The following is a 26,430-nucleotide window of genomic DNA, read 5'->3' on the forward strand; positions in this document are numbered from 1 at the left end:
TAAATGTTACAATTACTAATGTGATTTATTGTGTTATTCAAAGGGTCCATATATCATGTGACTGTGTGGCCATGACTACTGTTAACAAAACATCTTTAAAATGACTCTAATTCTATTCACATTTATTTTCAGCCCTCTTTTAGTTCTATTGTAGTCTTATATTAAGATTTATATGTATTTCTATTTTTATTTACATATTCATGCAAACCTTGCCCATTGATACACATTTTATGGACTGAGAATTGTTCCACGAGAATCTGAATTAAAATATTTGGTATTGATTTTGAAAACAACAACTTGAAAATGTAATTTACTGTTTTGAACTGATTAGAAACTTGAGCAGCAGAAGCAGAAATATATAGAATTTTTTGAATGAACTAAGATTAATTTGTTTCCAACAGGAAAAAATACAATGTCTATCCATCCATCCATCTTCTTCCGCTTAGCCGTTTCCGGGTCGCGGGGGCAGCATCCTCAGTAGGGAGGCCCAGACTTCCCTCTCCCCGGCCGCTTCCTCCAGCTCTTCCGGGGGGACCCCGAGACGTTCCCAGGCCAGCCGAAAGACATAGTCTCTCCAGCGTGTCCTGGGTCTTCCATGGGGCCTCCTTCCGGAGGGACGTGCCCTGAACGCCTCACTAGGGAGGCGTTCAGGGGGCATCCTAATTAGGTGCCCGAGCCACCTCATCTGGCTCTTCTCGATGCGGAGGAGCAGCGACTCTACTTTGAGCCCCTCCCGAATGACTGAGCTTCTCACCCTATCTCTAAGTGAGAGCCCAGCCACCCTACGGAGGAAACTCATTTCGGCCGCTTGTACCCGTGATCTTGTTCTTTCGGTCATGACCCAAAGTTCATGACCATAGGTGAGGGTTGGAACGTAGACCGACCTGTAAATAGAGAGCTTCGCTTTTTGGCTCAGCTCCCTTTTTACAATGACGGACTGGTGCAGACTCTGCATCACTGCAGACGCCGCACCAATCCGCCTGTCGATCTCTCGCTCCATCCTTCCCTCACTCGTGAACAAGACCCCGAGGTACTTGAACTCCTCCACCTGGGGCAGAACCTCATCTCCAACCCGGAGAAGGCACTCCACCTTTTTCCGGTCGGGAACCATGGACTCGGATTTGGAGGTGCTGATTCTCATTCCGGCCGCTTCACACTCGGCTGCGAACCGATCCAGTGAGAGTTGAAGGTCACAGTATGTTGGAGCCAACAGGACCACATCATCTGCAAAAAGCAGTGATGCAATACTGAGGCCCCCGAACCGGACCCCCTCAACGCCCTGACTGCGCCTAGAAATTCTGTCCATAAAAGTTATGAACAGAATCGGTGACAAAGGGCAGCCCTGGCGGAGTCCAACCCTCACCGGAAACGATTTCGACTTATTGCCGGCAATGCGGACCAGACTCTGACTCCGGTCATACAGGGAACGAACAGCTCCTATCAGGAGGTTCGATACCCCATACTCCCGGAGGACCCCCCACAGGAATCCCCGAGGGACACGGTCAAATGCCTTTTCCAGGTCCACAAAACACATGTGGACTGGTTGGGCAAATTCCCATGACCCCTCAAGGACCCTGCTGAGGGTGTAGAGCTGGTCCACAGTTCCACGGCCAGGACGAAAACCACATTGCTCCTCCTGAATCCGAGGTTCAACTATCCGGCGGACCCTCCTCTCCAGTACCCCTGAATAGACCTTACCGGGGAGGCTGAGGAGTGTGATCCCTCTATAATTGGAACACACCCTCCGGTCCCCCTTCTTAAAAAGGCTACAATGTAAAGTTACTAATACAGTTTAAAAACAGTAAATTCAATTTAAAGTTGTTACTTTCAAATTCAATACCAAATATTTGAATTCCGTTTCTGGTCGGGACAAATCTTAGCCCATATCTTTTTATGAAATATCAGCCAGCTCAGATATTTAACTGTTTTGTATTATTATTTTTCAATTAGATTTATATAACGTGAAAATATATAATACAGTTGTTTTAGTTTGTGTGTTGTTTTAATTTGAAAAAGAATAACAAAAAATTTAAATTAAAAATTTATTTTTAACCTTTTTTTTTTTTTTTTTTTTTTTTTTTAAATCAATGAGACATTTCAGATGAGCCCATTTAAACTCCAGGTGACCACACATGGGGACCCGACCCCAACGTTAAAAAACCCAGCTTTAAATACAAAAATAAATCACACAAAGACATGGGACGTTTTATTTTGAAAATCTTGCCCCGGATGTGCTCGTGTATTTCCGCTTCCTCAGCAGCCTGAGTTGTGGTAGCTAGCATGGAGTCTACTGTGTGACTGTTAGAATAGTGAACCGTGTTGAACATGTTTGGACGCGCTCCGTTCGGCCGCCCTCCGGCCCCCGGACCTCCCTTTGGCTTTTCTTCTGGTCACATGCCGCCTGGACCCGGGGCTTCTTTCCTCAGCCGTTTCCCCTCCGCACAGTTCACTGTAGGTACCAAAGATAACATCGTTTACATTATGCACAGTTTCATCATCACTACACTTTTATTCAGTTTAATTCTGTTGTTTCAAAGACAATACAGTATTATAAATAACACCTTGGTGGTCCAAGTGCGCATGCGTAACTGCTACATTTGTTTTGCATGCAACAGCTTTATGGAATCAGAACTTTTTCATAATGAATGGACTCTTGCAGGGTTTTTCACTAATGCACATGCTTTGTTTCACTAATGCACACTCAATTTAAACCAATTGTAGAGCTGGTATGTACTGATATGTCAAAATGTAAGAAGCCATATGATTGGCTGAAAGCAAACACATCTGATTGGCTGATGAATCTGTCAATCAGTTTTATCAGCCAATGGTGACGTTTGTTGACCCGTGACGTCAGGGTAGTCACAAAATTCACCGCAGAGATTTCTCTGACAAATACACAGAAGTTTCACAGAACAGAAGCGGTTTGTAAATGCACATTCAGCAATTCGCATTATCTGTGGATTTATATTATTACATGTGTGCCTCAAAATAATATTTGTGAAACAGATTGTGTGCATTTGTGAAAAACCCTGTAATAGTTCATTCATTATGATATTGTTCTGATTCCATAAAGCTTCATCATTTATACATCAATGCACAACATCTACAAACATGAACTAAATACAGTTTAACAATAAGAGAAAATGCACACAAAAGGAAAATATAAGAGGCAAAAAACATTGTACAGGGGAATTTTTCTTAAATAAATCTATTTTAAGTTTCAAATTATTTAATTTTCTTGCATGGACATTTTCAATTTTATCTAGGAATCATTGAAACAAGAAAATCTCCGATTTTAAAGCAGACCATGAAGGGAGCATTTAGCATATTATTATTATTGTTATTATTATTATTCTGCATTTGTGTATATAATATTTATTATCATTAAATTAAATGTGCTATATTAAGCATTAACACAATGACTTCTTTTAGTTTACTTTCATCAACATTTGTCCTGTTTTATTCTAGGTTGGTGTAATTAATTAAACTGAACTTTATTTCCATAGTGCTAAAAACAAGAGTTATGATGAAAAGAGCCAACATTAGCGCATGTACAGCGTTATTCACAGTGGAGAGCACATGTATCAAACCCATGGCCGGGGGGCCAAATCCGGCCCTTTAGGGCATTCAATTGGGCCCACAAAAGACAGTAGAATTGATAGAGAAAACATGAATTATTGTGTAAGTTACCAAATATTTCAGTTATACATATCTCAAACTCAATGAAGCTCCACGTGGTTACATCACATGAATGCAGTCATTTTTTTACACAAATTATCAAAAGAAATTAAAAATCTTCAAATTTGTTACAAATATTTCCACTAAATTCCACAAAAATTGTTGACAAAATGTATAATTTTTAAAGTGAAAATCCAGCAGGGATTGTTTTGAAAAACTAGAGCATTTAATAACAATAACGGCTCTACACTAACTTTCTCAGTTGGTCACACCCTTTTTTTTTTCAAGCCATACATGCTGATGAATAGTTAACTGTCTTTACATGAATTAAGTTAACAGTAACATAGCCAACTTATCATCTGCATCTGAGTTTGGATGTAAACCAAGGTTTATCATTGTTATAATACGCCCTGGTGCATGTTGGAATAATACTGTCCTCACAAAAGTGTCCGTACACACGTCCAGGTTATCTGAGGCAGCTTTGAACATGTCCCAATCTGTGGTTTCCATACACAAGGGTAGCTCCTCCATAGCATCATTTCTCCACTTTTTTAAAGCCCTCACCACAGGTTTGGAGAGTTTAAAGAGTTTAAATGAAACTCTGACAGACGTTAGACTGATGAAACTATTAAAACACTGTGTATATATTGATCCACTACAGAGTAAATAACAAGTGAAACATTGATGATGATGATGATGATGATGATGATGGGCGCTGATTATTTCTGAATGCAGGAATCAGAAATAATCAGCGCTGATCATCATCAACAATGTTTTCACTTATTTACTCATAGACATACATACTGATGAATAGTTGACTTAACTAACATACTGTAGTTTTATATGAAGTAAAGATTGATAATGACTCAAGATATATTTGCTAAATGTTTTAATGTTTTATTGTCAATATTAAGTTTTTCTGCAACAATCAGTGGCTGAAATAACAGGTCATTTATTTTATATCATTTTAAAAGAAGATGTAACAGGTTACATTTATTCTGTTTTATTATTTTACAGAAATGCTGTACATGAATTAATTTAACAGTAACATAACCAATTTATCATCTACATTGTTTCACCATGAATTAAATTGAGAGGGTCCAGCTCTGATAGTGGGGTCTCCTAACCCTCTTCCCCTGGTCAGGGGTCTGTAACCTTTACTCTACAAGGAACCATTGAACCTCATCTCACCTGGATTAAAGTCCTCCTGGAGCCATAAATACCTTCTCTATGAAGACAATACAGTGGATTACATTATATACAGTTATAATTATAAAGAATAATGTTTGATTTCATTTATATTGATCATGTAAATGGAAACTTAAAAACAGTTTAAAATAAATTAACATCAATAAATAAAACAGTATCTTCATCTTCAAATTCTTACACATCTCAGTTTACATTAACACAATGTTTAAAAAGAAGATTTTTACCAGTGATTAGTTCATATCTAATTTAATTAATTTAATATCTCCTTCTGCTCCGCAGTCCAAACTGGAACTGCAGTCACACACACACACACACACCAGTCGCGTTCTGGACGTATTTTATACAAACCCAGCGTAAACAAACTAGTGCGTACATTTAGGAATCAAAAAAAAGAATCGAAATGCAAACATCTTCGTAACTGTTCTGGAACTGGACGTTAGGAACCGGTTCTTGGTGCCAACTTTAGTCACAAACACGTCAGATCAGCGATACTAGGCGATAGAACAGGTTCACCACTGCGCCAAATAGGGAGGGGCGATATTTATCATAACGGTAAACATCACTTTAGATAAAAACTATAAATAAATAAAACAATTTCCAACTTTCTAACACAAATAAATGTGAAAACAACAATAGACACATTAAAAAAGCTACAATAACTGCTGACTAAAGAGTTCATGAGCTGATGATTTAATCATTCACTATATTTATGTGTAATAATCTAAATAGTTACATTAGTCTAATGGGACCAGCTTTGTCTGTGAACACGTGAAATATCATTAAAAAATAGTGAATAGTGACATTATTTTTTATGCTAATATTTATTTCACACAACGTGTGACATGTTTAGCTTTTATTCTTCTATACAAGTGTTAAATCTGACCATAAACAAATCTGTGGCTCTCTGTGGTTTTATGACAGTTAGATGTGTTCTTTTTATTTGGTCTATTCCTTATATTGAGTGGTTAGCATTAGCTCTTAGCCCAGTCAGTGTGTTAGCTTAGTATAGTTAGCTTTAGTTGAGTTTCCAGTTCATAATCATTGAGCAACATTATCCATATATGATATGGAAATAAATGGTTTTTAATTAAGGGGGCCTTTAGAGTATTCTATCAATTATTCTAGTGGTTAATCGAGTAATCAAATACAAAAAAAAAAAAACGTTATTAAATTACTTCAATGGGTGGTGGGCTGGTGGAGGCATTCGACAAAACAAAACCTTTGCTTTCACTCTGACAGTCAGGTGGTATGATGACCTTGGAAGGTCTGATTCAGAAGATGGAAAGTCTAGGTGGCAATGGGGGAGGGGGAAAGGAGCGGGGACGGAGCGTCAGATCTGCATTCATCTAAGGTTGCAAGTGGGACTGATAATGAGAATATATTTGTTTTCAGACAGGCTAGTCACAACATTTGATTATTAGACCTAATTGTCCCTGGTCATTCCAATAATCCAAATAATGTGGCCCTTTCTGTACCTGAACTCTCCACTCCTCTTAAAGTTCCACAGTAGATTTCATGTGAAAGTTCTGAGAGCTCGGCTCCCTCTATCGATGACTAGCAGATTCCAATAATGCTTCCATCATAATCCGAATTTGCAATAAATCAGGAAAATACCAATGCCAATCAGCAGAAGTACTATTATCATAATTCAATCTATTCTGGTGGATGTCTTCCACATCCTTCATTTGATTCAGGTGTGTTGGAACAGGGACACATCTAAAAGTCTCAGGAATCTGGCCCTTGAGGACTGGAGTTGCCTACCCCTGATCTAGGGACTCTGAGTAGATGCAACCATTTCATTTACAACAGACATATGGACCTCAGAGGTTTGTCTCATGTGGTTTCAGAGCCTGACCATCTGACCGCTCCTTGAATAGACCCCTCTTTCAACCTGTTGAACACTATATTATCGGTACATGCTAATGAGCTTTACACAGCCCAACATGTTAAAGAAGCTATGGAACAAATGTTGAATACCTGGAAAATAGAGAAATAACTGGTACATGTCATTTTACAAGATGATGCAAAGTAGGGGTGTGCCAAAACATCCATACGATACATCACAATATTTAATCTTGCGGTGAGGTGTGTGCAGTCTGCAGAGCAGGTTTAAGTTGAACTTTACACATGGTGGTAAGTATAAGTTAAAATGTGTGCCCAGGTTTTCATACACCACCCAGTTGTTTATATTATAATGCACTGACTGAAATGTTGTTTTCTGCATTTATTTTATTTTTAATAATTTAAAGTTAATTTGCACGAACACAATGAACAATATTTTGGTAAAGCATTAAAGACTTAAAGTCCCTGTAAAGCAGAAATAAATGTGTTATGAGTTTGTCACACCACAGAAACGTGTGTCATTGATCACTGAGACACATTTCAAAGATGAAAAATATCGCTAAGTATGTAAAATTTGGTCTTAAAAGCATGGAAAAACAAGGACTTCTCTGAGACGTTGGGGGCGTATCAGTTAGAGACACTGGAACCACGCCTACGCGCGGGAAGGGCCCCGCCTCCTTACTGTGGAGAGAACAATGTGAAAGTGGCTCCACTGTTGATAGTGCTTCCAAAAGTGCTCAGATTGGGCTAAACAAGGTGTCAGCAGAAAGGTCTGGTCCTCCTAAGTCTGAATATGTGCATCCATCCCGGGTAGAGTCAAACCTGCATCCGCTAGAGGAGAAAAACAAAATTGCAGTTTATAAACGTGCTCATTTCATGGAAAATGTATTTTATTTCCGAGTCCGAAGTGGGTAAAAAAATATTTATTCAGCCACCAATTGTGTACGTTCTCCACTTAAAAAGATGAGGCCTGTAATTTACATCATAGATAAACCTCAACTATGAGAGACAACATGAGAAAAAAAATCCAGAAAATCACATTGTAGGATTTTTAATGAATTTTCTTTTGCAAATTATGGTAGAAAATAAGTGTTTGGTCAATAACAAAAGTTAATCTCAATACTTTGTAATGAACGCTTTGTTGACAATGACAGAGGTCAAGCGTTTTCTGTAAGTCTTCACAAGGTTTTCACACACTGTTGCTGGTATGTTGGTCCATTCCTCCATTCAGATCTCCTCCAGAGCAGTGATGTTTTGGGGCTGTCGCTAGGCAACACAGACTTTCAACTCCCTCCAAAGATTTTCTATGGGGTTGAGATCTGGAGACTGGCTAGGCCACTCCAGGACCTTGAAATGCGTCTTATGAAGCCACTCCTTCGTTGCCAGAGTGATGTGTTTGGGATCATTGTCGTTCTGAAAGACCAGCCACGTTTCATCTTCAATGCTCTTGCTGATGGAAGAAGGTTTTCACTCTAAATCTCACGATACATGGCCCCATTCATTCTTTCCTTTACATGGATCAGTCGTCCTGGTCCCTTTGCAGAGAAACAGCCCCAAAGCATGATGTTACCACCCCCATGCTTTACAGTAGGTATGGTGTTCTTTCTCCTCCAAACACGACGAGTTGAGTTTTTACCAAGAAGTTCTATTTTGGTTTCATCTGACCATATGACCTTCACCCAATCCTCTTCTGGATCATCTAAATGTTCTCTAGCAGATACGAGAGATAATGTCGATGTTCTGATCCAGCACACAGCAGCTCACAGCCGACCAGAGCATGTGTGGAACTTTATTGGAGAGTGTGGCGATGGTGAGATAAAATGTTAATTAAAAAAACGTGGCAAACAGTGACAGTCTGTATGTCCGGGAGGAGCAGGAAGTTACGTGTGTACAGACTGACGGGGGAAAGACTTGGAGGAACGCCAAATTACAGTAAGAAATCCATATAACTCTGAACCAGATAGATAAATAATAATAATTTTATCATCAAAAAGAAACAATGCTCAGATGTTAGAGTTGTCACTAAAGCAAAAAAATAATAATAGCTTTAAAGTCACTGACAGGGTTTTTTTTTAGAAAAAGGGTTTTTTTCTCAGCTTTTTGCTCTGAAACTGAAGATTTGTGTAAAACTTGCTCTATTCAACAGCTGATTACGGGAGAACGAAACAAGCCAGCAACAAAAAAAAAATGTTTCTGATTAAAGTAGAGGCTTCAATCTTTGGTGTCAGATTTCAGATAGTCATAGTACAAAATATTCTGTGGGTCTTTGAAATCAGTCAAAAATGCTCAAAAACAGCTGGCAGTGAGGGGGTAGAAATTATGAAAATGGCTGGCACTGAATGAGTTAAAGAAGAAGTTACAGGTCTGTGAGAGCCAGAAATATGGCTTGTTTGTAGATGACCAAATACTTATTTTACAGAGGGATTTACCAATTAATTAATTAAACATCCTACAATGTGATTTTCTGGATTTTTTTTCTCATGTTGTCTCTCATAGTTGAGGTTTACCTATGATGACAATTACAGACCTCTCATCTTTTTTAAGTGGGAGAACTTGTACAATTGGTGGCTGAATAAATACTTTTTTGCCCCACTGCATATATATATATATATATATATATATATATGTGTGTATGTATATATATATATAGTTTTTGTTAAACATGATTTAAATATTGATTTGGACATTTTTTGGATCAATATAAGATATATTGCCAAATCAATTCTTTCATACACACTCACTAATTAGTGAGTGCAGAAAGTGCAACATGCGCTAATGTTGAAGCGTGTTCTTTCCTGAGAGGACAACAGTGATCAAGGAATAAAAATGAAGAAAAGCACGTTGTTGGAGGCAGTAAACAGACGCTTCTCCAACGTTGAAGCAGAAACCCTCTACGACATCACAACATTGGTTGGTCCAAGAAACACAGACAGGCAAGTCCAATGGTTTACATTTTTTCTCATTATTTGCAATCATGTATTATTTTCAATTATGATAATATTGATTTGATTTAGTTAATAATACATTTGTTATATTTTTTCTCAGGTATTTCCCGTGTCCAGATACTTTCATTGAAACAGTGAAGAAGACTGAGGTCAGGAATGACACGCAGGAGGAAGAGCGTCAGAAAGGAGTCATGGAAAAGCCTTGGGAGCATCTTCCATGAGATCTTAGACCAAAATGAAGTTGCTATGGTAGCTAAGGTGCAAAACAACCAACCAACCATCCTGATGTCACTCCTCCAGAGCAGTGGGGGTCCCTCACTAAATATCCGGGACCGTCATCATGTCCAAGCATGGACCGTGAGAGACTATTCAGCTCTACCGCTTCTACTGTGGATGAGAAGAGAAATTGCTGATCTGCTGAGTCAGCAGAAAAAAAACTTTCACTTCATGCTTTGAAGGATTAAGTTGAAACCAATGCAGCTCAAATAGAATGTGATTGACAGCGTTTCACTTTGTTCAAATCTTAGTTTTATTCTGTATTGTTACCCCCGCCAAGCGTGAAGCGCAGAGCGGAAGGTTATATTTTACCCTGCGTTTGTCTGTCCATCTGTTTGTCTGTCTGTTATCAAAAAAAGTTATGAACGGATTTGGATGTTGATAATGGGACAAGGAACAGGTGATTACATTTTGGTGACGTTCTGGATTACCGAAAATGAGAAAATACCACTCATGGAAATCACAATATGGGTGGATGTGAGCTTTGCCTGAGCCTGCTCCTTTAGTCGCGGTGGCTTATGGGTAATGTAGTAGTGGTAGGGAAGTGCATTGTATGTATGTCCCGCCCGGTACTCATGCTGGACTCTTTATGTGTTTGTGACTCATCATAAAAAGATGAAATATGGCAGCATTTAAATAAAAATAGTGCACAGTGGTTTAATAAATCACTCGGCTTTCCCAGTGATTTTCTAGTCGCTACTTGTTTTGTTCAGCACCAACGCTTTTAAAGAGAACAATAAATTAAATTGTTTAGAATAAATATAGCTCAAATTCAGAAGTTACAAAAGGCTATGTTATAAACACAAAAATACATTTATAATAAACCTTTGAAGTTATCTTCTGGTTACATGTAGTTTTGTGTTTTTATGTGTTTTAAAAATATATAAGTCGGCACAGGATCGGGAAAATTAAAAGCTAAAAAACTGGAATCAGATCAGGAGCCCAAAAATCCATATTGGGAATAATTTTATATAAAATTACAATATCACCTATAAGGTTATATTTTTATTAAAATACATGTTTTAGATATGGTTTCTTTCTCTCAGAACATTAAAGCTCGGTTAGATGATCACTGTGTGTTCTAACCTAGGCCTTCATCTAAACAATACAGAACTCACTCACACGTGCTGTCCCTTAGAGGAGAAAAAGTGGAACATATTGATCAGCTGTTAATAAATCTGTCTGAACACTGAATGGTCTTTAGGGAAGATTTTATTGTGTTAAAAATATCCAGATTTTAAATTAATTTGTTTTTCTGTTCCTTTGTGACACGGTGTGAGTGCTATAAACAGAGCAGAAAATGCTGTAAACACCACATACATATATACATATATATTTACATGACACATTTCACATACCGTAAATAGCAGATAAATGCTCTTAAGAAGTATGTTCCTAAAAAGTATACATTATTTAACAGAAGGAGCACTCTAAACCTGTTATTACAGCGCCAGATTTATATCATAAATCAACATATGGAGATATGAGTTTTGGTTTATATTGCTCATCCCTATAGTATGTGAAAGATGGTGTGATGGGAGGGGCTAACTTTAAACTTTAGTTTGAGTTGATAAAGTTAATGGAGCATCACTGAGTCCCAGACTGCGTGTGAAAACTGGACTTAAAGCTACACCGTATAAAGGAGCTCATAGTTGACATCTGCCCCCCTGTGTGCGCTGTGTACAAATTCACAACTGAGATACTGGAGCGACACAGAGAAATATGACATTTATATCAACCTATTATGTACTGTTAAATAAATAAATAACACATCAATGAAAATAAATTAACAAACTATTTTTAAAAAGTCTTAAAGGGGACATATCATGATAAATCCACTTTTTTAGCCCTTAAATGCATTTTGTTGTATATTTAGAGTGCTTAGAAGTACAGAAAAAATCAAATTAGTCTCTTCAGGTGCTCCGTTGATATCTTTATATTCTGTTTTGCTCATATTTTTCAATCTGTTTCGATTTTTCTATTCTCTATTACGTTTTTTGAACAATAACGTCGCAGTATTTGCAGCAGAACTGCCAAATTAGTTCATCAACTCCAGGTCCAACACTTCGAGCAATCCGCCATTTTTATTTCAGGCTTTTATTTTGTAGTCCAAGCTCCAGGATGCAGAAGTTATGAGAGGATAAGTCAAAATGTTGTGTTGTTGGATGTAGTAACCCACACGCTTCATTACACCGTCTCCCAGCATCAGAACCTTTTCAAAGTGTCTGAGTTTTATTTTTTATAGAAATGTACCACATCTGTGGATAAGGTCATTTTTGTGTGTGTGAAGCACTTCAATGATGACTGCTTCATCAACCTCCACCAGTATAAAGAAGGATTTACAGAAAGACTTTGTCTGATTGAGGGTTCAATTCCTTCTATCTTTGGAGACGATGAACAGAGCACTTCGGTAAGCTGTAAATAACGCTAAAAAGTGTGATGATAAGACGTCCCTGTCATTGTTTTGTTAGCATTAGCATTAGCACCGTCTTCATATGTTAGCGCTGTGTGCTCGTTTTAGATCCTTGATGATTGTATTAAAATGCATTTTGTGACGTTAGCTTGGGGCTAGCGTTAGCTCGGTGCTTGTGTTAGCTCACTTGTTAGGGTTCTGCAGGTTCATCATCTTCATTTTCATCTCGCTCCACTGGGTCAGACTCTGGCTGGAACATGTAAGGCTGGATGGACAAGTCTAACGTTGTTGACATTGTGTAAATAACCTCTGAATAAAAAGTTTATGCGCCGCTACATAGCCGTATCTCTTCTATCAAACTACAAAAATGGCCGAGCAGGCTGGAGTTGAACCGAGTGTCACCTGAAGAGGGGGCGGGGTATGGAGTGTCTCATTTGCATTTAAAGAGACAGCACCAAAACGAGTTGCTCTCAGAAGCACATTAGAAAAGGGGTGGAGCTATAATAATGAGAAATTCAGACCCAAGCATTTCAGTTCCTCTTTATATAGACCACAACTGTATGATTTATATGTAAAAAGGAAGGATTTAAAACCATGATTTGTCTCCTTTAAATGACAAAATATTGTCCTTTGTCTGTGTTTATTACGCCTTTAGTCAATTTCACCTATAATTCATCACATTACTGAGTGTGTGTGTGTGCGCTGTAACCTGAGCTTTAAACACTCTCAGCCCCGCTGTGACCAAGGCTCATCACATGCTGTGGAACAGCCAGCACACCTGCAGCGTCCGTGGAGCGCCACCCCCTGTGAAAGCAGGTAGACGGCTTTGTGTGTAAACACACTCACACCCTGGTTGTTGTTTGTGTTTCCGTTTGAAATGCAGTGTGTTTTTGTTCCCAGTGAACAGGCTGGGGAGGAGTTCTTAAGATGCATCGCAGACAACAAACCTCTGCCAGACTACCTGAAGAGAACCTTTGCAGGTGATGTGAAGGATGTGATGAAGTCCACTCTCATTGTGAAAAAAGTGGAGGAGTTCCACAAGCTGATGAGAAGAAGGAAGAGCACGAGCAGGGGCCGCAGCCGTGGCAGGAGCCGCTGTAAGAGTGTGTATCGCTCCCGCAGTAAGAGTCCAGGAAGCAGGGGGCGTAGCAGGGGGAGGAGCAAGAGCCGTGAGCGCCGCTGCAGGAGCAAGTCCAGGAAACATAGTCGCAGCAAGAGCTGTGCCAGGAAACACAGTCGCAGCAAGAGCTGTGCCAGGAAGAAAAGCCGCTCACAGAGCAGGGCTCCGGCTCCAAGGGCCAAATCCCAGAGCCGAGTGATGAAAAGGAGCCACAGCAGGAGCCACAGCAGCACCACGTCACCAGCACGCAGCGTCATCCACAAACTGATGCAGGTCGTTAGCAGGAAGAGATTAGAAGATGTCATCCACTCCATCCAGGTAGATTCACCTATACACACACACACACACATCCATCCATCCATCCGTAACCAGACAGAAGCTCTCTGAATAAACCAATCAGAGCTGAGCTTTGATTAACTTAGGATTTCACTTATTATCTGATGATCTAAAGATGCACCGAAATGAACATTTTTGACAGAAACACTTAAACAAGTGAATATGCCAGTTACAGCATTTCTGGCTTTGAGTGTTACTAACCACTCAAATTAAAATATTGCAATTGTATCAATTAAAGGGGGGGTATTATATAAAATTGACTTTTTCAAGAGTTATATAATGTTACTATGTCATTCCCTCATTAAACACATGGTTGGAGTGTTGCCTTAGCTCATTCATGTATGTTTGAGAGTTAGAGTTAACCCCAGCTACGCCTGAGTCCTCCTAGGAATGCCCCCACCTCCTAGAGATGCCTCGGACCTTTAGTCACCAGCCGAGTTACCACCCACCGCTCTACCGCAGAGCGCCCCTCCCTCGCGTCTCGAGCAGGCAGCCGCATAGCGTCAACAACACTACAGCAATTAGCTAACATCTGGTGGAACCACGCGTCTCCTGAGCTCATCATACTGGCAACACTTGTCAGAATTACAAAATGCCTTCATGGAAGAAATGTATCATTGGATGCCAAGGCAAATGCCCTCTTTTTAGTCTTCCAAAAAAATTAGACATATTTATGTTTTCATTGCAACATAATGCAACATAGTTTCATTATATATTACTGAATTGCAAAATGTAATTTAAAAATTACGTATATTTATTTAATTATGACAAGAAGGTTGAATATTACCAAGCAGACACGTCTTGTAAGAACCTCTGAACTCCCTTAGGTTCGTCTTCAAATTCACTTTTCAGGTCAGACGCAGGATCAAATTCATACCAATGCACAATATTCTGACCATTGTTCACAAAGTGATAAAGTGTAGCTTCTTTCCATTAGTCAAACTAAAATTCACCAGAGATAGATAGTAGTTTCAATGTGTGTGGGGGAGATGCAGTAGTGGACTCAGAGGCTGACTCGCCCATTACCCGGGCTGAAGTCACCGAGGTGGTTAGAAAGCTCCTCAGGGGCAGGGCTCCGGGGGTGGATGAGATTCGTCCTGAGTACCTTAAGTCTATGGATGTTGTAGGACTGTCTTGGTTGACATGTCTCTGCAACATTGTGTGGCAGTTGGGGACAGTGCCTCTGGATTGGCAGACCGGGGTGATGGGTCCTGTTTAAGAAGGGGGATCGGAGGGTGTGCTCCAACTACAGAGGGATCCCACTCCTCAGCCTACCCGGCAAGGTCTACTCCAGGGTGCTGGAGAGGAGGATCTGGCCAATAGTCGAACCTCGGATTCAGGAGGAACAATGCGGTTTTCGTCCCCGTCGCGGCGCACTGGACCAACTCTATACCCTTCATCGGGTGCTCGAGGGTTCGTGGGATTCACCCAACCAGTCCACTTGTGCTTTGTGGATCTGGAGAAGGCGTTCGATCGTGTCCCTCGTGTTGCCCTGTGGGGGGTTCTCTGTATGACCGCAGCAGGAGCCTGGTTCACATTGCCGGCAGTAAGTCAGACCTGTTTCCAGTGCATGTTGGTCTCCACCAGGGCTGCCCTTTGTCACCGGTTCTGTTCATTACTTTTATGGACAGAATTTCTATGTGCAGCCAGGGACCGGAGGGGGTCCGATTTGGGAACCTCAGGATTTCATCTCTGCTGTTGGAAGATGATGATGTTCTGTTGGCTTCAACAAATCAGGACCTTCAGCGTGCACTGGGGCGGTTTGCAGCCGAGTATGAAGCAGCCAAGATGAGGATCAGCACCTCCAAATCTGAGGCCATGGTTCTCCACCGGAAAAAGGTGGTTTCCCCTCTCTGGGTCGGTGGAGAGTCCTTACCTCAAGTGGAGGAGTTCAAGTATCTCTGGATCTTGTTCCCGAGTGAGGGTCGGATGGAGCGTGAGATCGATAGACGGATCGGTGCGGCGTCAGCAGTGATGCGGTCGCTGTTTCGGACTGTTGTGGTGAAGAGGGAGCTGAGTCAGGGGAAAAGCTCTCAATTCACCGATCGATCTACGTTCCTACCCTCACCTATGGTCATGAGATTTGGGTAATGACCGAAAGGACAAGATCGTGGATACAGGCGGCCGAAATGAGTTTCCTTTGCAGGGTGGCTGGGTGCACCCTTCGAGATACGGTGAGAAGCTCAGTCACTCGGGAGGAGCTCGGAGTAGAGTCGCTGCTCCTTCACTTCGAAAGGAGCCAGCTGAGGTGGCTCGGGCATCTGTTTCGGATGCTTCCTGGTCGCCTCCCTCGGGAGGTGTTTCAGGGATGTCCTATTGGGAAGAGGCCTCGTGGAAGGCCCAGGACACACTGGAGGGACTATGTCTCTGAGCTGGCCTGGTGTCACCTCGGGGTCCCCCCAGAATGGCTGGAGGAGGTGTGCGTGGATCGGGAGGTCTGGGCATCTCTGCTGAGACTGCTTCCTCCGCGACCCAGCCCCGGATAAAAGCGGAAGAAGATGGATGGATGGTTTTAACTTTATCCCATTTGTACAATAAATAATAATGTACGTAGCTATAAGTGACTGAGCTGCTGAAAGACAATCACATTAAATCGGTTCTCTCATTAAAACACAAAATGCTTTAAAGTTGTTGATGAAAGCTTCTCTGCTTTATTACAGTGACTGTGTGAGCTCTGCTCTACTTTACTGCTCTGTGTGCTTCTCTATTCTCTGCTTTTATTACTTGTGCTGCTTTAATCCTGGTACTGATGTTTATAATGTGTACCAGGTACAGTAGTGATGTAGATCATAGGATCTCTGTGAAACGTGTGCTGACTGAAACCAGATGAATGTTTCTGATGTTCAGCATGTGTCTGATGGAACTACACATAACTACAGTTCGGGCCCTATAAAATCCATGTTAACGGAATTGCGGACGGAATCACGGACCAATGAAATTGGTGAAACGCGGAAATGGACAGAATCAGGTTGAAATGCCGTCACCGTGAAGCAAGGAACGTCTTTTTATGGGGAAATGTTTTCAGGGAGTGCTCATTAGGTGCACTGTCCGCCCCCTTCTTGTCCTGTTTGCATTAAACACTGCCTAAATCATCACAAACACAGTCTAAACTGCCAAAAAACTACACAAATCACTGACTCCTAAATCAGAGCCGACCAATGCCCCTTAACTTTAACGTGTCTATGAAGCTCGGTCTGTTTCTCGTGCAGCGCAGCGGCGCTCCATAAAAACATGAGTCCGCTGTAATCATCTTCACCTGCTCAGAGTGTTTAAACATCTCATCAGAGCTACAGAAGATCTGTGGATAGAGTTGTCTGAGTCCACGGACACGTTTGCCAGTTTACAGACAAAGCGCACTGACCGCGCTGTTTACTTTTGCTGAGAAAAGTGTTACTGTATTTTTGAGCCATTATCAATGGCCACAATTTTGGTGCATCACTAATTTAACCAATTTGTCACTCAGGAAGTCGCACACATCATCATGAAGTCACGATGGTACAGTAACATGAACCCAGTGAAGGAGTGAAGTCATTAACATGTTAGTGTTGTGTACTTATTGTTGTTTCTGTGTGCTAGGCTGCAGGAGGAGTAAAAACAGAGGAGCACGTGTCCAGTGAGCAAACATGTGTGCATCAGGATGAAGAGGAGAGCGACATCCTTCCCCATGACAGGGTGGGCATGGGCAGTGACTTCTCTTGGCTTCAGACAAACAGGAATGAGAGCGTTTCCTCTCAAAAGGTTGAGAAGTTTGATGAAGAGCTTTTTCTCTACGGGAACGGTTTGTCCCTCCAAACATCAGAGCACAGCCAAGCAGAGGAAACGTTGAAGAGCTTCAGGGTAGATCCAAAGCTCCTGTTAAAGTTTTCCTCAGTCACTCAGGACAGCTTGGACTGTGAGACCATCAGGGACATCCTAAAGAGTGTGGGGGCCGTACCGATCATCAATGATCACAAGGTGAAGACAGAGGAGCAGAAACATCCACGGGCAGGTCCTACAGCTTCATGTTCAACATCATCAAAGGCTCAGCCATCTGGGATCAAAGGTAGGAAACATGAACCTTCTACTGCTACAAAAAAATAACTATAACCAAGCTCCTCAGAAGCCTTCAAACTACACTAACTCAGGGATTGGACTTTAAAGAGGAACTAACTCTAAATTATATGTACTGTGTATGAAGTAAACCTGTTTATTAATCTTTAGTTGTAAATGTCAGAGTGACTGCCTTCTATGGGTTGAACCAGGATATTACAGTTTAATGTTGCTATGGGCTGAGAACAAGATTCTGTGATGTCATTGGACCATCACTGTTGGCTCCGTCCCCTCCTATAAAACTAGCACCTGTGGACTCTACAATCTGTGTGAGTAGGTCTGATTGAGAGATTAGTGAATGAAGAGATATGGTGAGTAGTGAGTAGCTAGTTAGCATAGCATAGATTGTTCATTGTAGATTTTTATAGTATAGATTAGGGATCGGCAACCTCTGTGACATGGAGAGACAGTTTGATATGTTCTTCTTAACGAGTGCTAATATCAACAATACCACAAAGTTTAATTATGATATCTAACTGCTCTATATAGTTCTCTTGCATCTGTACAGGTTTGTGGTGAAAACAGCTGTGAAAGTTATTTTCACTTAACAGTGAAGACTCTGCTCTGATGGTTCAAAGAGGTTTAAAGTGGAGATGATGCTCTTACCTCCAGGTGTCATTTATTGGTGCTCTATGAAACACACTCCATCATGACTGACCAATCCTGAGCACCAGGATATCTCAGTAACCTGTTGTTCTGATTCACTACTCACGACATATCACTACATATAGTAATATTAATACATTTTATTTAAAAGCACTTTTAAAAAAAACTCATACACTTTACAAGTTAAAACAACAGTAGCAAAAACAGTGATTAAAACAAAGAAATATAAAGGCAGTACATCACTAATATCAATCAATCAATCAATCTTTTATTTGTATAGCGCCAAATCATAACCAATGGTATCTCAAGACACTTTACAGTAGAACAGTCTTAAGGACGGACTCTTCATTTTATGGATACACACATATGCATATATACGTATATACACATACATATGTATCCCACACCCAACATGAATTCATCATGGCGGCAAGGAAAACCTTCTGTTAAGCAGCAGGAACCTTGTGTGGATCCCATTCCTATGATGAACAGCCATCCACGTTATGCTGTGTTGGGTGTGTGCAGAGGAGAGGGTGGAGACAGAGTTGTTGAGACTCTGTAACTCCACACTGAGGATCCCACGGACCTGCAAGACAAAAGCCAGAAGGAGAACAGGAGCAAACACACAAGGGAAGAAGCAGACATAGAGGGAGTGTTAGAGAGAGGAATGGGACCCTCTCCGGTCCCTCTCTAACCTAAATGACCTCTCTCTTAACGCCCTCTCCAACCTCTCTCCAACCGAGCATGCCAGACCCCCCCCCCGGCAGTCTATGCCTATTGCATCTTAACTATGAGCTATGAGCTGGTTCCTAACTAAAAGCTTTACCAAAGAGGAATGTTTTGAGCCTAACCTTAAAGGTAGAGAGGGTGTCTGCCCCCCCGAACCGTGGTTGGTAGATGGTTCCAGAGAAGTGGGGCCTGATAACTGAAAGCTCTTCCTCCTATACTACTTTTAGAGACAAATGGAACAACGAGTAGTCCAGCATTTTGAGAGCGTAGTGTTCTGGGGGGATTGTATGGCACTACAAGCTCCTTGAGATAGACTGGTGCCTGTCCATTTAGGGCTTTATAAGTGAGAAGAAGAATCTTGAATTCTATTCTATATTTTATGGGAAGCCAATGCAGAGAGGCTAATACAGGAGTAATGTGATCTGTTCTCCTAGTTTTAGTCAGTACACGTGCTGCAGCATTTTGAACCAGCTGAAGTGTCTTAAGCGACTTGCTCGGGCAGCCTACTAAAAGAGAATTACAATAATCTAGTCTAGAGGTAACAAAAGCATGGACTAGCTTTTCGGCGTCGCCCTGAGACAGGATAGATCTGATTTTAGCAATGTTACGGAGATGAAAGAAGGTAGTTCTTGAAGTTTGTTTTATGTGAGAGTTGAAGGATAAATCCTGATCAAATAGAACCCCAAGGTTTCTAACAGTTGTGCTTCGTGCCAGAGTAATGCCATCTAGGGCAGTTAGGCTAGCATAGGTTTCTCTAAGGTGTCGTGGGCCCAGTACAATGACCTCAGTCTTGTCTGAGTTAAGAAGAAGAAAATTTTGGTCCATCCAGGCCCTAATGTCCTTTAGACAGGCCTCAAGTTTAGATAGCTGATTTGTCTCACCTGGCTTCATTGATACATACAATTGGGTATCATCAGCATAGCAGTGGAAGTTAACAGAGTATTTTCTCATAACATTACCAAGGGGGATCATATAGATACAGAAGAGGATTGGACCTAGCACAGAGCCCTGAGGAACCCCGTAGCTTACTTTAGTGTACACAGAAGACTTATTATTCACGTGTACAAACTGGTACCTATCAGATAGGTAGGACTTAAACCAGTTTAGGGCAGTCCCTGTGATTCCAAGTAATTTCTCTAATCTCTCTAGTAGAATATAGTGATCTATAGTGTCAAAAGCTGCACTAAGATCTAATAAAACCAGCACTGAGAGTCGTCCTTCATCTGAAGCCCAGAGTAGATCATTAGTTACTTTAACTAAAGCAGTCTCTGTGCTGTGTTGAGCTCTAAAACCTGACTGGAAGTCCTCGAACAGGCTGTTGTTTTGAAGGAAGTCACAGAGCTGAGCTGCCACAACTTTCTCAAGAATCTTTGAAATAAAAGGAAGATTAGATATAGGCCTGTAGTTTGCTAAAGTGCTGGAATCAAGAGTAGGTTTTTTGAGAAGGGGTTTGATTACAGCTACTTTAAAGGACTGTGGCACGTAGCCTATTGATAGGGATATATTTATTGTCTCCAACAAAGATGGGCAGACCAGGGGAATAACTTCTTTAAACAGCTTAGTTGGGATCGGATCTGAAAGGCAGGTCGATGGTTTGGAGGATGAAATAATAGAGTTAAGTTCCTGAAGTCCTATATGTGTGAAACAGTTTAGGTTAGGCCTATTTACATTTAATGGTACAGCAGGCCCAGGTGAAGGCAGGGAGTGGCTAATTTTATCTCTAATCTTGTGAATTTTATCGTTAAAAAATGTCATAAAGTCCTCACAGCTGAGGGCTAGAGGAATCATGGGCTCAATAGAGCTCTGACTGTGTTAGCCTGGCTACAGTGCTGAAAAGGTACCTCGGATTATTTTTATTTTCTTCAATTAGTGAGGAGTAGTATGTAGATGGACTATGTCGTAAGGCTGTCATGTATTTACTATGGCTTTCTTGCCAGAGTATTCGTGACTCCTCTGTTTTATTGGAGCGCCACATTCTCTCTAATTTACGGGTTGTTTGTTTGAGTGTGTGAGTTTCAAAGCTAAACCACGGAGCTTTCCTCTGACGTTTAATAGTTTTTTCCCTCAATGGGGCAATTGAGTCCAAGGTGGATTTTAGTAGACTAGCAGAGCTATCGACAAGCAGATCCAGTTGAGAGGGGTTATAATTAATATCATAGTTATTTATTGGATGGTGCACTGAGTTTAAGGCAGCAGGAATGGCCTCTTTAAATTTAGCCACAGCACTATTGGACAGATTTCTACTCCTAACTATTTTATTGCACAGTGCGAGATCCTCTAGGATAATGTTAAAAGATATTAAAAAGTGATCTGATAGCAGAGGATTTTCAGGGTAGACTTTTAGTTCATTAATATCAAGGCCATATGTTAGAACAAGATCAAGAGTATGATTTAAACGATGAGTAGCTTCATTAATAGTTTGAAAAAAGCCAACTGAGTCTATTAGGGACATAAAGGCTGACCTCAGGCTATCACTATCTTTGTCCACATGGATATTAAAATCTCCTACTATCAGTATTTTATCAGAACTGAGGACTAAGTTTGATATAAACTCAGAGAATTCTGATAATAATTCAGAATAAGGGCCTGGAGGACGGTAAATTATCACAAATAAGACTGGCTGGCAGGTTTTTGATTCAGTATGAGATAAATTTAGAACCAGGCTTTCAAAGGAAGTGTAACTGGCCTTTGGTTTAGGATAGATTAGGAGAGAGGAATGATAAATAGCTGCTACACCACCTCCACGGCCTATGTCTCGTGGCATATGAGTATTTAAATGACTGGGAGGAGTGGCTTAATTTAAACTAACATATTCATCTTGATACAGCCATGTTTCAGTTAAACAGAATAAATCAAAGTTATTTTCTGAGATAAGGTCATTTACTAGTAGAGATTTGGATCTCAGTGATCTAATATTTAATAGAGCACATCTAATGCTTTTATGTTTTGGTGTTTCTAGATTTGAGATTTTTTAATTTTTTTCAGATTTTTATAATTGATAGCTCTTTTATTTGATTTTATGTTAAAATCATTGTGAAATATGGGTCGGGGGACTGACACCGTCTCCATAAAATAATATTCATCACCATCACAACAGTTGTCATGGCGATGAACACAGCTATCCTGATAGCAATGGGAGGGAAACTGTCCTAAGGCAAGCGCAGAGGGGCGTGGAGGACTCCGCCTCTGTAACATGGTCTCATTCATGAGATGTCATAACAGTGACTGTGCCATGTTTTCTGATAGTAGAGATGCTCCCTCCAAAGTAGGATGGATTCCATCTCTTCCTATCAGGTTCGGTTTTCCCCAGAAGGATCTCCAATTATCAATGAAGCCCACCTCGTTTTCTGGACACCACCTCGATAGCCAGCGGTTAAATGATGACATGCTATAGGCTATACATGTCATCACTGGTCAGATTTGGTAAGGGACCAGAGAAAATTACGGAGTCCGACATTGTTTTAGCATAAGCACAAACCGATTCAATGTTCACTTTGGTCGCTTCCGACTGACGACGTCGGGAGTCATTAGTGCCGACATGGAGGACTATCCTATCAAACTTACGGTTACTTTTTGCCAGTAACTTTAGATTTGATTCTATGTCGCCCGCTCTGGCCCCTGGGATGCACCTCACAATGCCCGCTGACTTCGCTAGCTTCACGTTTCTCACTATGGAGTCGCCAATTATCAGAGTTTGTTCCCCGGTGAGTGTGTTGTCCTCACAGAGGGGGAGAACCTGTTTGAGACGTGAACATGGTGGTGTCCCGAGCGGCTTTTTGACCTTCGACTATGCTTACCACGGACAGTAACCCAGTCATTGCTGGCCGGGGGGGAGCTAAGCTAGAGCTAGCACGGTCCGCACCGGCTAGGTCCTGCTTGCTAGCTTCGGTTTTGGTATCAGGGGTGCGGAACCGCTTCTCCAGATTGTTGATCCTGGCCTCCATATCTAACAGTACGCTACACTTTATGCAACTACCATTGTCTCTAAAGGAGGACGAGGAGTAACTAAACATCTGACACACCGGGCAGGAGAGCGGAGGGGAGGAGAGAGAAGCCATAGGTGCTAAATTTAAGCTAAGCTAAGCTAAGGACAAAAGGAAGTTTAAAGGAGATTACACTGCCTATAAGAGGCGAGATTGCTTTTTACTTAACCTTCGTAAGTTTAACTGTACGGTAAAAAATTAAAACAAGTGTTTTCAAGGCTAAAATATCAATGACAACAAGTTTGATTAGAGTTAGCAGAACACAGTAGTAGAGCGCTGCAAGCAGCGGTAGAGCGTAAACAGGAAATGAGTGATACGTCACCACGTCAGCACGCCACCCTGTCACTATGGATCAGTAGCAGAAACACAGCTACAGCGCTGAGGGGATTATGGGTGGAGCTGTTACTCAATAAATCAATCAATCAAACCAAAGAAGAGGAGAAAAGCTGGGATTGTCATAACACTGAGTAGTGCCAGTGTTTGTGTCATGGCATGCCAACGGTTACCAACCCCTGGTAGAGGCTACGTACACTGTCTGACCTATGAACTACCCATCCTAAAGACCCATCCCCTGTGCTAACATGCTGTTGTATTGAATTGTTTGTTGTGTTTTTGTTCCAATGTTTGCTGAAGAGTTTTTTCATGATCACAAACTCTGCCCCTCTCTACAAGGGCCTAGTTTGGTTTTTGCCTTTTTATCTCTTCTTCCTCCTCATCGTTTCATATTTCTCATCTAAGAAACGGAGTGCTGCTCTAGTGGCTGCTCCCCAGTACTCCCTTACCTGTCCCCATGTGATATGTTATTGTCCTCCATGTTTCTTAGTCGGGATGGAACTGAAACTGAAATTCCCCTTTGGGAATAATAAAGTATAATCAATCAATCAATCAGTCATCTGCAGATGTGAGAGCCACAGGTCTGTAGTCATGAAGTCCAGTGATCTGGGTCTTCTTTGGGACAGGGACGATGGTGAGGGGTTTTAAACAGGCTGGGACATGGCATGACTCCAGTGAGATGTTAAATATTTCCGTGAAGACTGGAACCAGCTCAATAGCATCGTGTCTCAGGGTGGAGAGTGAGACACCATCTGGACCACTGGCCCTTTGAACAGCCTGCAGACTGCTTGATTGTTCACAGAGTGGGGCACAGTAGAATGTCTGACTGTATCGAAATGGCTGAAGAAGGTGTCTGAGTGTGTACTCACACTGGCAACCAGGGCCGTTCCTAACCAGCTCTGTGCATGTGTGAAACCATGGGGGCCATTGTCTGGTCTGCGTAGGTGTGAACTGCACCACGGGGGGGTAACGGTCCGATGGTCCTGCTGGAAGAGGTGGTCCAAACAGCGTACCAGATTGGCACGGTGGGACGCGCATGCACACACACAACTCGACTCTACCCACGCGCAAAATGTGATGACATTGGTACCACACGATGCTTTACGGCACATAAACATCCGCATTCCGTAATGATAGCGGTATCAGAAGTGCTCGTTAGCAGATGAAAAGGTCAGAGTTACCTGATATATATATATATATATATATATATATATCATATAAACATATATTATTGGTATATTAACCCATATAAACCAAAAAATATGGAAATGGGACATTGTACTGCTGCTCATGTATAAATAATGTGTATACATATATATATACAGTGGGTATATCTATATGGTGTTTCAGTGTTTTGGAACACATACTTACAAACTACACAAAGTGTAGTGTATTAATTCATTTATCCAAATGTAACCAAAAACAGAACATCACAAATACAAGCCCAAATAAATGAAATGTCTGAAAGAAAAGCTGATAATTTGCTAAACAAAAATCAATAAGCCAGAAATAAAGTGCAACCTTTTGCAAAATGTGACAAAGATGGGAATATTATGACCGCAGAACCTGGAACAAGACTTTTTTTTAAATCTAATTGTAGTTCTTTTCTTAGGTCGTGTTGTGTTAATGTATGTGTTAATATCAATTATCAGTATGTGTAGTTCCTGTTCGTCCTACACAACTATAATGAATTACTCAGAAATCTACATGTGTCCTGTTCTCATAATACCACTAATATGTTATACATTAGCAGCAGTAAAATGTCCTGTTTCCATATTTTTTGGTTTATATGTGTTAATATATCAGTAATATGTGTTTATACAGTATGTATATTTATATCCTCGGAATTCCGGGTTTTACTCAAACTCCTCATCATCACGTCTCTGCAGAAGAAGACCCTCAGCTGCACCTCAGCACTTTAACAATTCACTAATTTCATAATTTAAATAAACTATTTCTCCCTTTGTTTTTCTGTTTACATTAAAAGCATCTATTTACACTTATATTAATATACACAAAAACTAGCTCCACAAAAGCAGAACGACATTTATTGATCCATAAATTAAACTGATCTTACCTTTATAGGCTCAGTTTCCACCTTTGTTTTTAAATCCTTTGATCAACCATTCATGGTGGTTTTTCTCATCAGAAAGTTTTTATTTTTAATAAATCACTGTTATTTGGTTTGTTTTAATCTCTCTCTTTCTTTCTCACTAACTTGGTTCTCTCTATGTTCCTCGTGTCGATTTCGTCAAAACAAAGCAGCATCTTTAATGTTTCTGTTACGTGTGTTTAAAATTACCACAATTTACTGACAGTGGCTGTAAAGAGCAACTTCTTATCTTTCATAAACTGGTGGAATTTCTCCGATAAAGCAAATATGAGCAGAGTTACGGTCATTTAAATTAACGTGTTGTGTTCAGGGGCCCTGGGAAACCCAGTCCGTTTGTATAATCCAGCCGTGAGAAGAGCACGTGTCTGGGTAAATGTTGACGTATAGTTACACTACGCAACATAAAATATGAAATTAACAGCATGTACTGTCAACAACAAACCCAGAGTTTCTTAATGGTGATGTAATGCCATACGTGTGTCATAAATTAACGTGATGACGTGTTTGTCTGTGGGAACCGAGTTGAGCTGGTGATCACGTCTGTTCTACCGTACCAGAGGAGGGATAGGGAGGGGGGGATTCCTGCTGTGAGCTTGGAACGGCCTGAGCTGGTAGTATGAGTACACCCTAAAACGGCGGTCGTCGTTGGGGGTTTTGGGCTTGGAGCCTGTGATTAGCTTAAGACCACTCCAGACAGCAGCAAGGTTATTGGCAGAAAACTGCTCTTGGAGACGTTTTTTGTGCATGGATTTAGCCCT

At 41.0% G+C, this 26,430-nt stretch overlaps 1 protein-coding gene across 1 annotated transcript in view; it reads left to right on the forward strand.

Annotated features, from left to right (window-relative positions):
• Positions 1-2,252: 2,252 nt before the first annotated feature.
• LOC114477139 (uncharacterized) overlaps positions 2,253-26,430 on the forward strand; it is a 39,602-nt gene continuing 15,424 nt past the window's right edge. The window contains exons 1-4 of the mRNA XM_028469263.1: positions 2,253-2,451; positions 13,094-13,179; positions 13,264-13,801; positions 17,396-17,861. Coding sequence (XP_028325064.1) covers positions 2,326-2,451; positions 13,094-13,179; positions 13,264-13,801; positions 17,396-17,861 — 1,216 coding nt within the window. The 5' untranslated portion in view covers positions 2,253-2,325. The remainder of the gene's footprint in view (positions 2,452-13,093; positions 13,180-13,263; positions 13,802-17,395; positions 17,862-26,430) is intronic.

The sequence above is a fragment of the Gouania willdenowi genome, chromosome 15 (assembly GCF_900634775.1).
Source record: "Gouania willdenowi chromosome 15, fGouWil2.1, whole genome shotgun sequence".
NCBI classification, from domain to species: Eukaryota; Metazoa; Chordata; class Actinopteri; order Blenniiformes; family Gobiesocidae; genus Gouania; species Gouania willdenowi.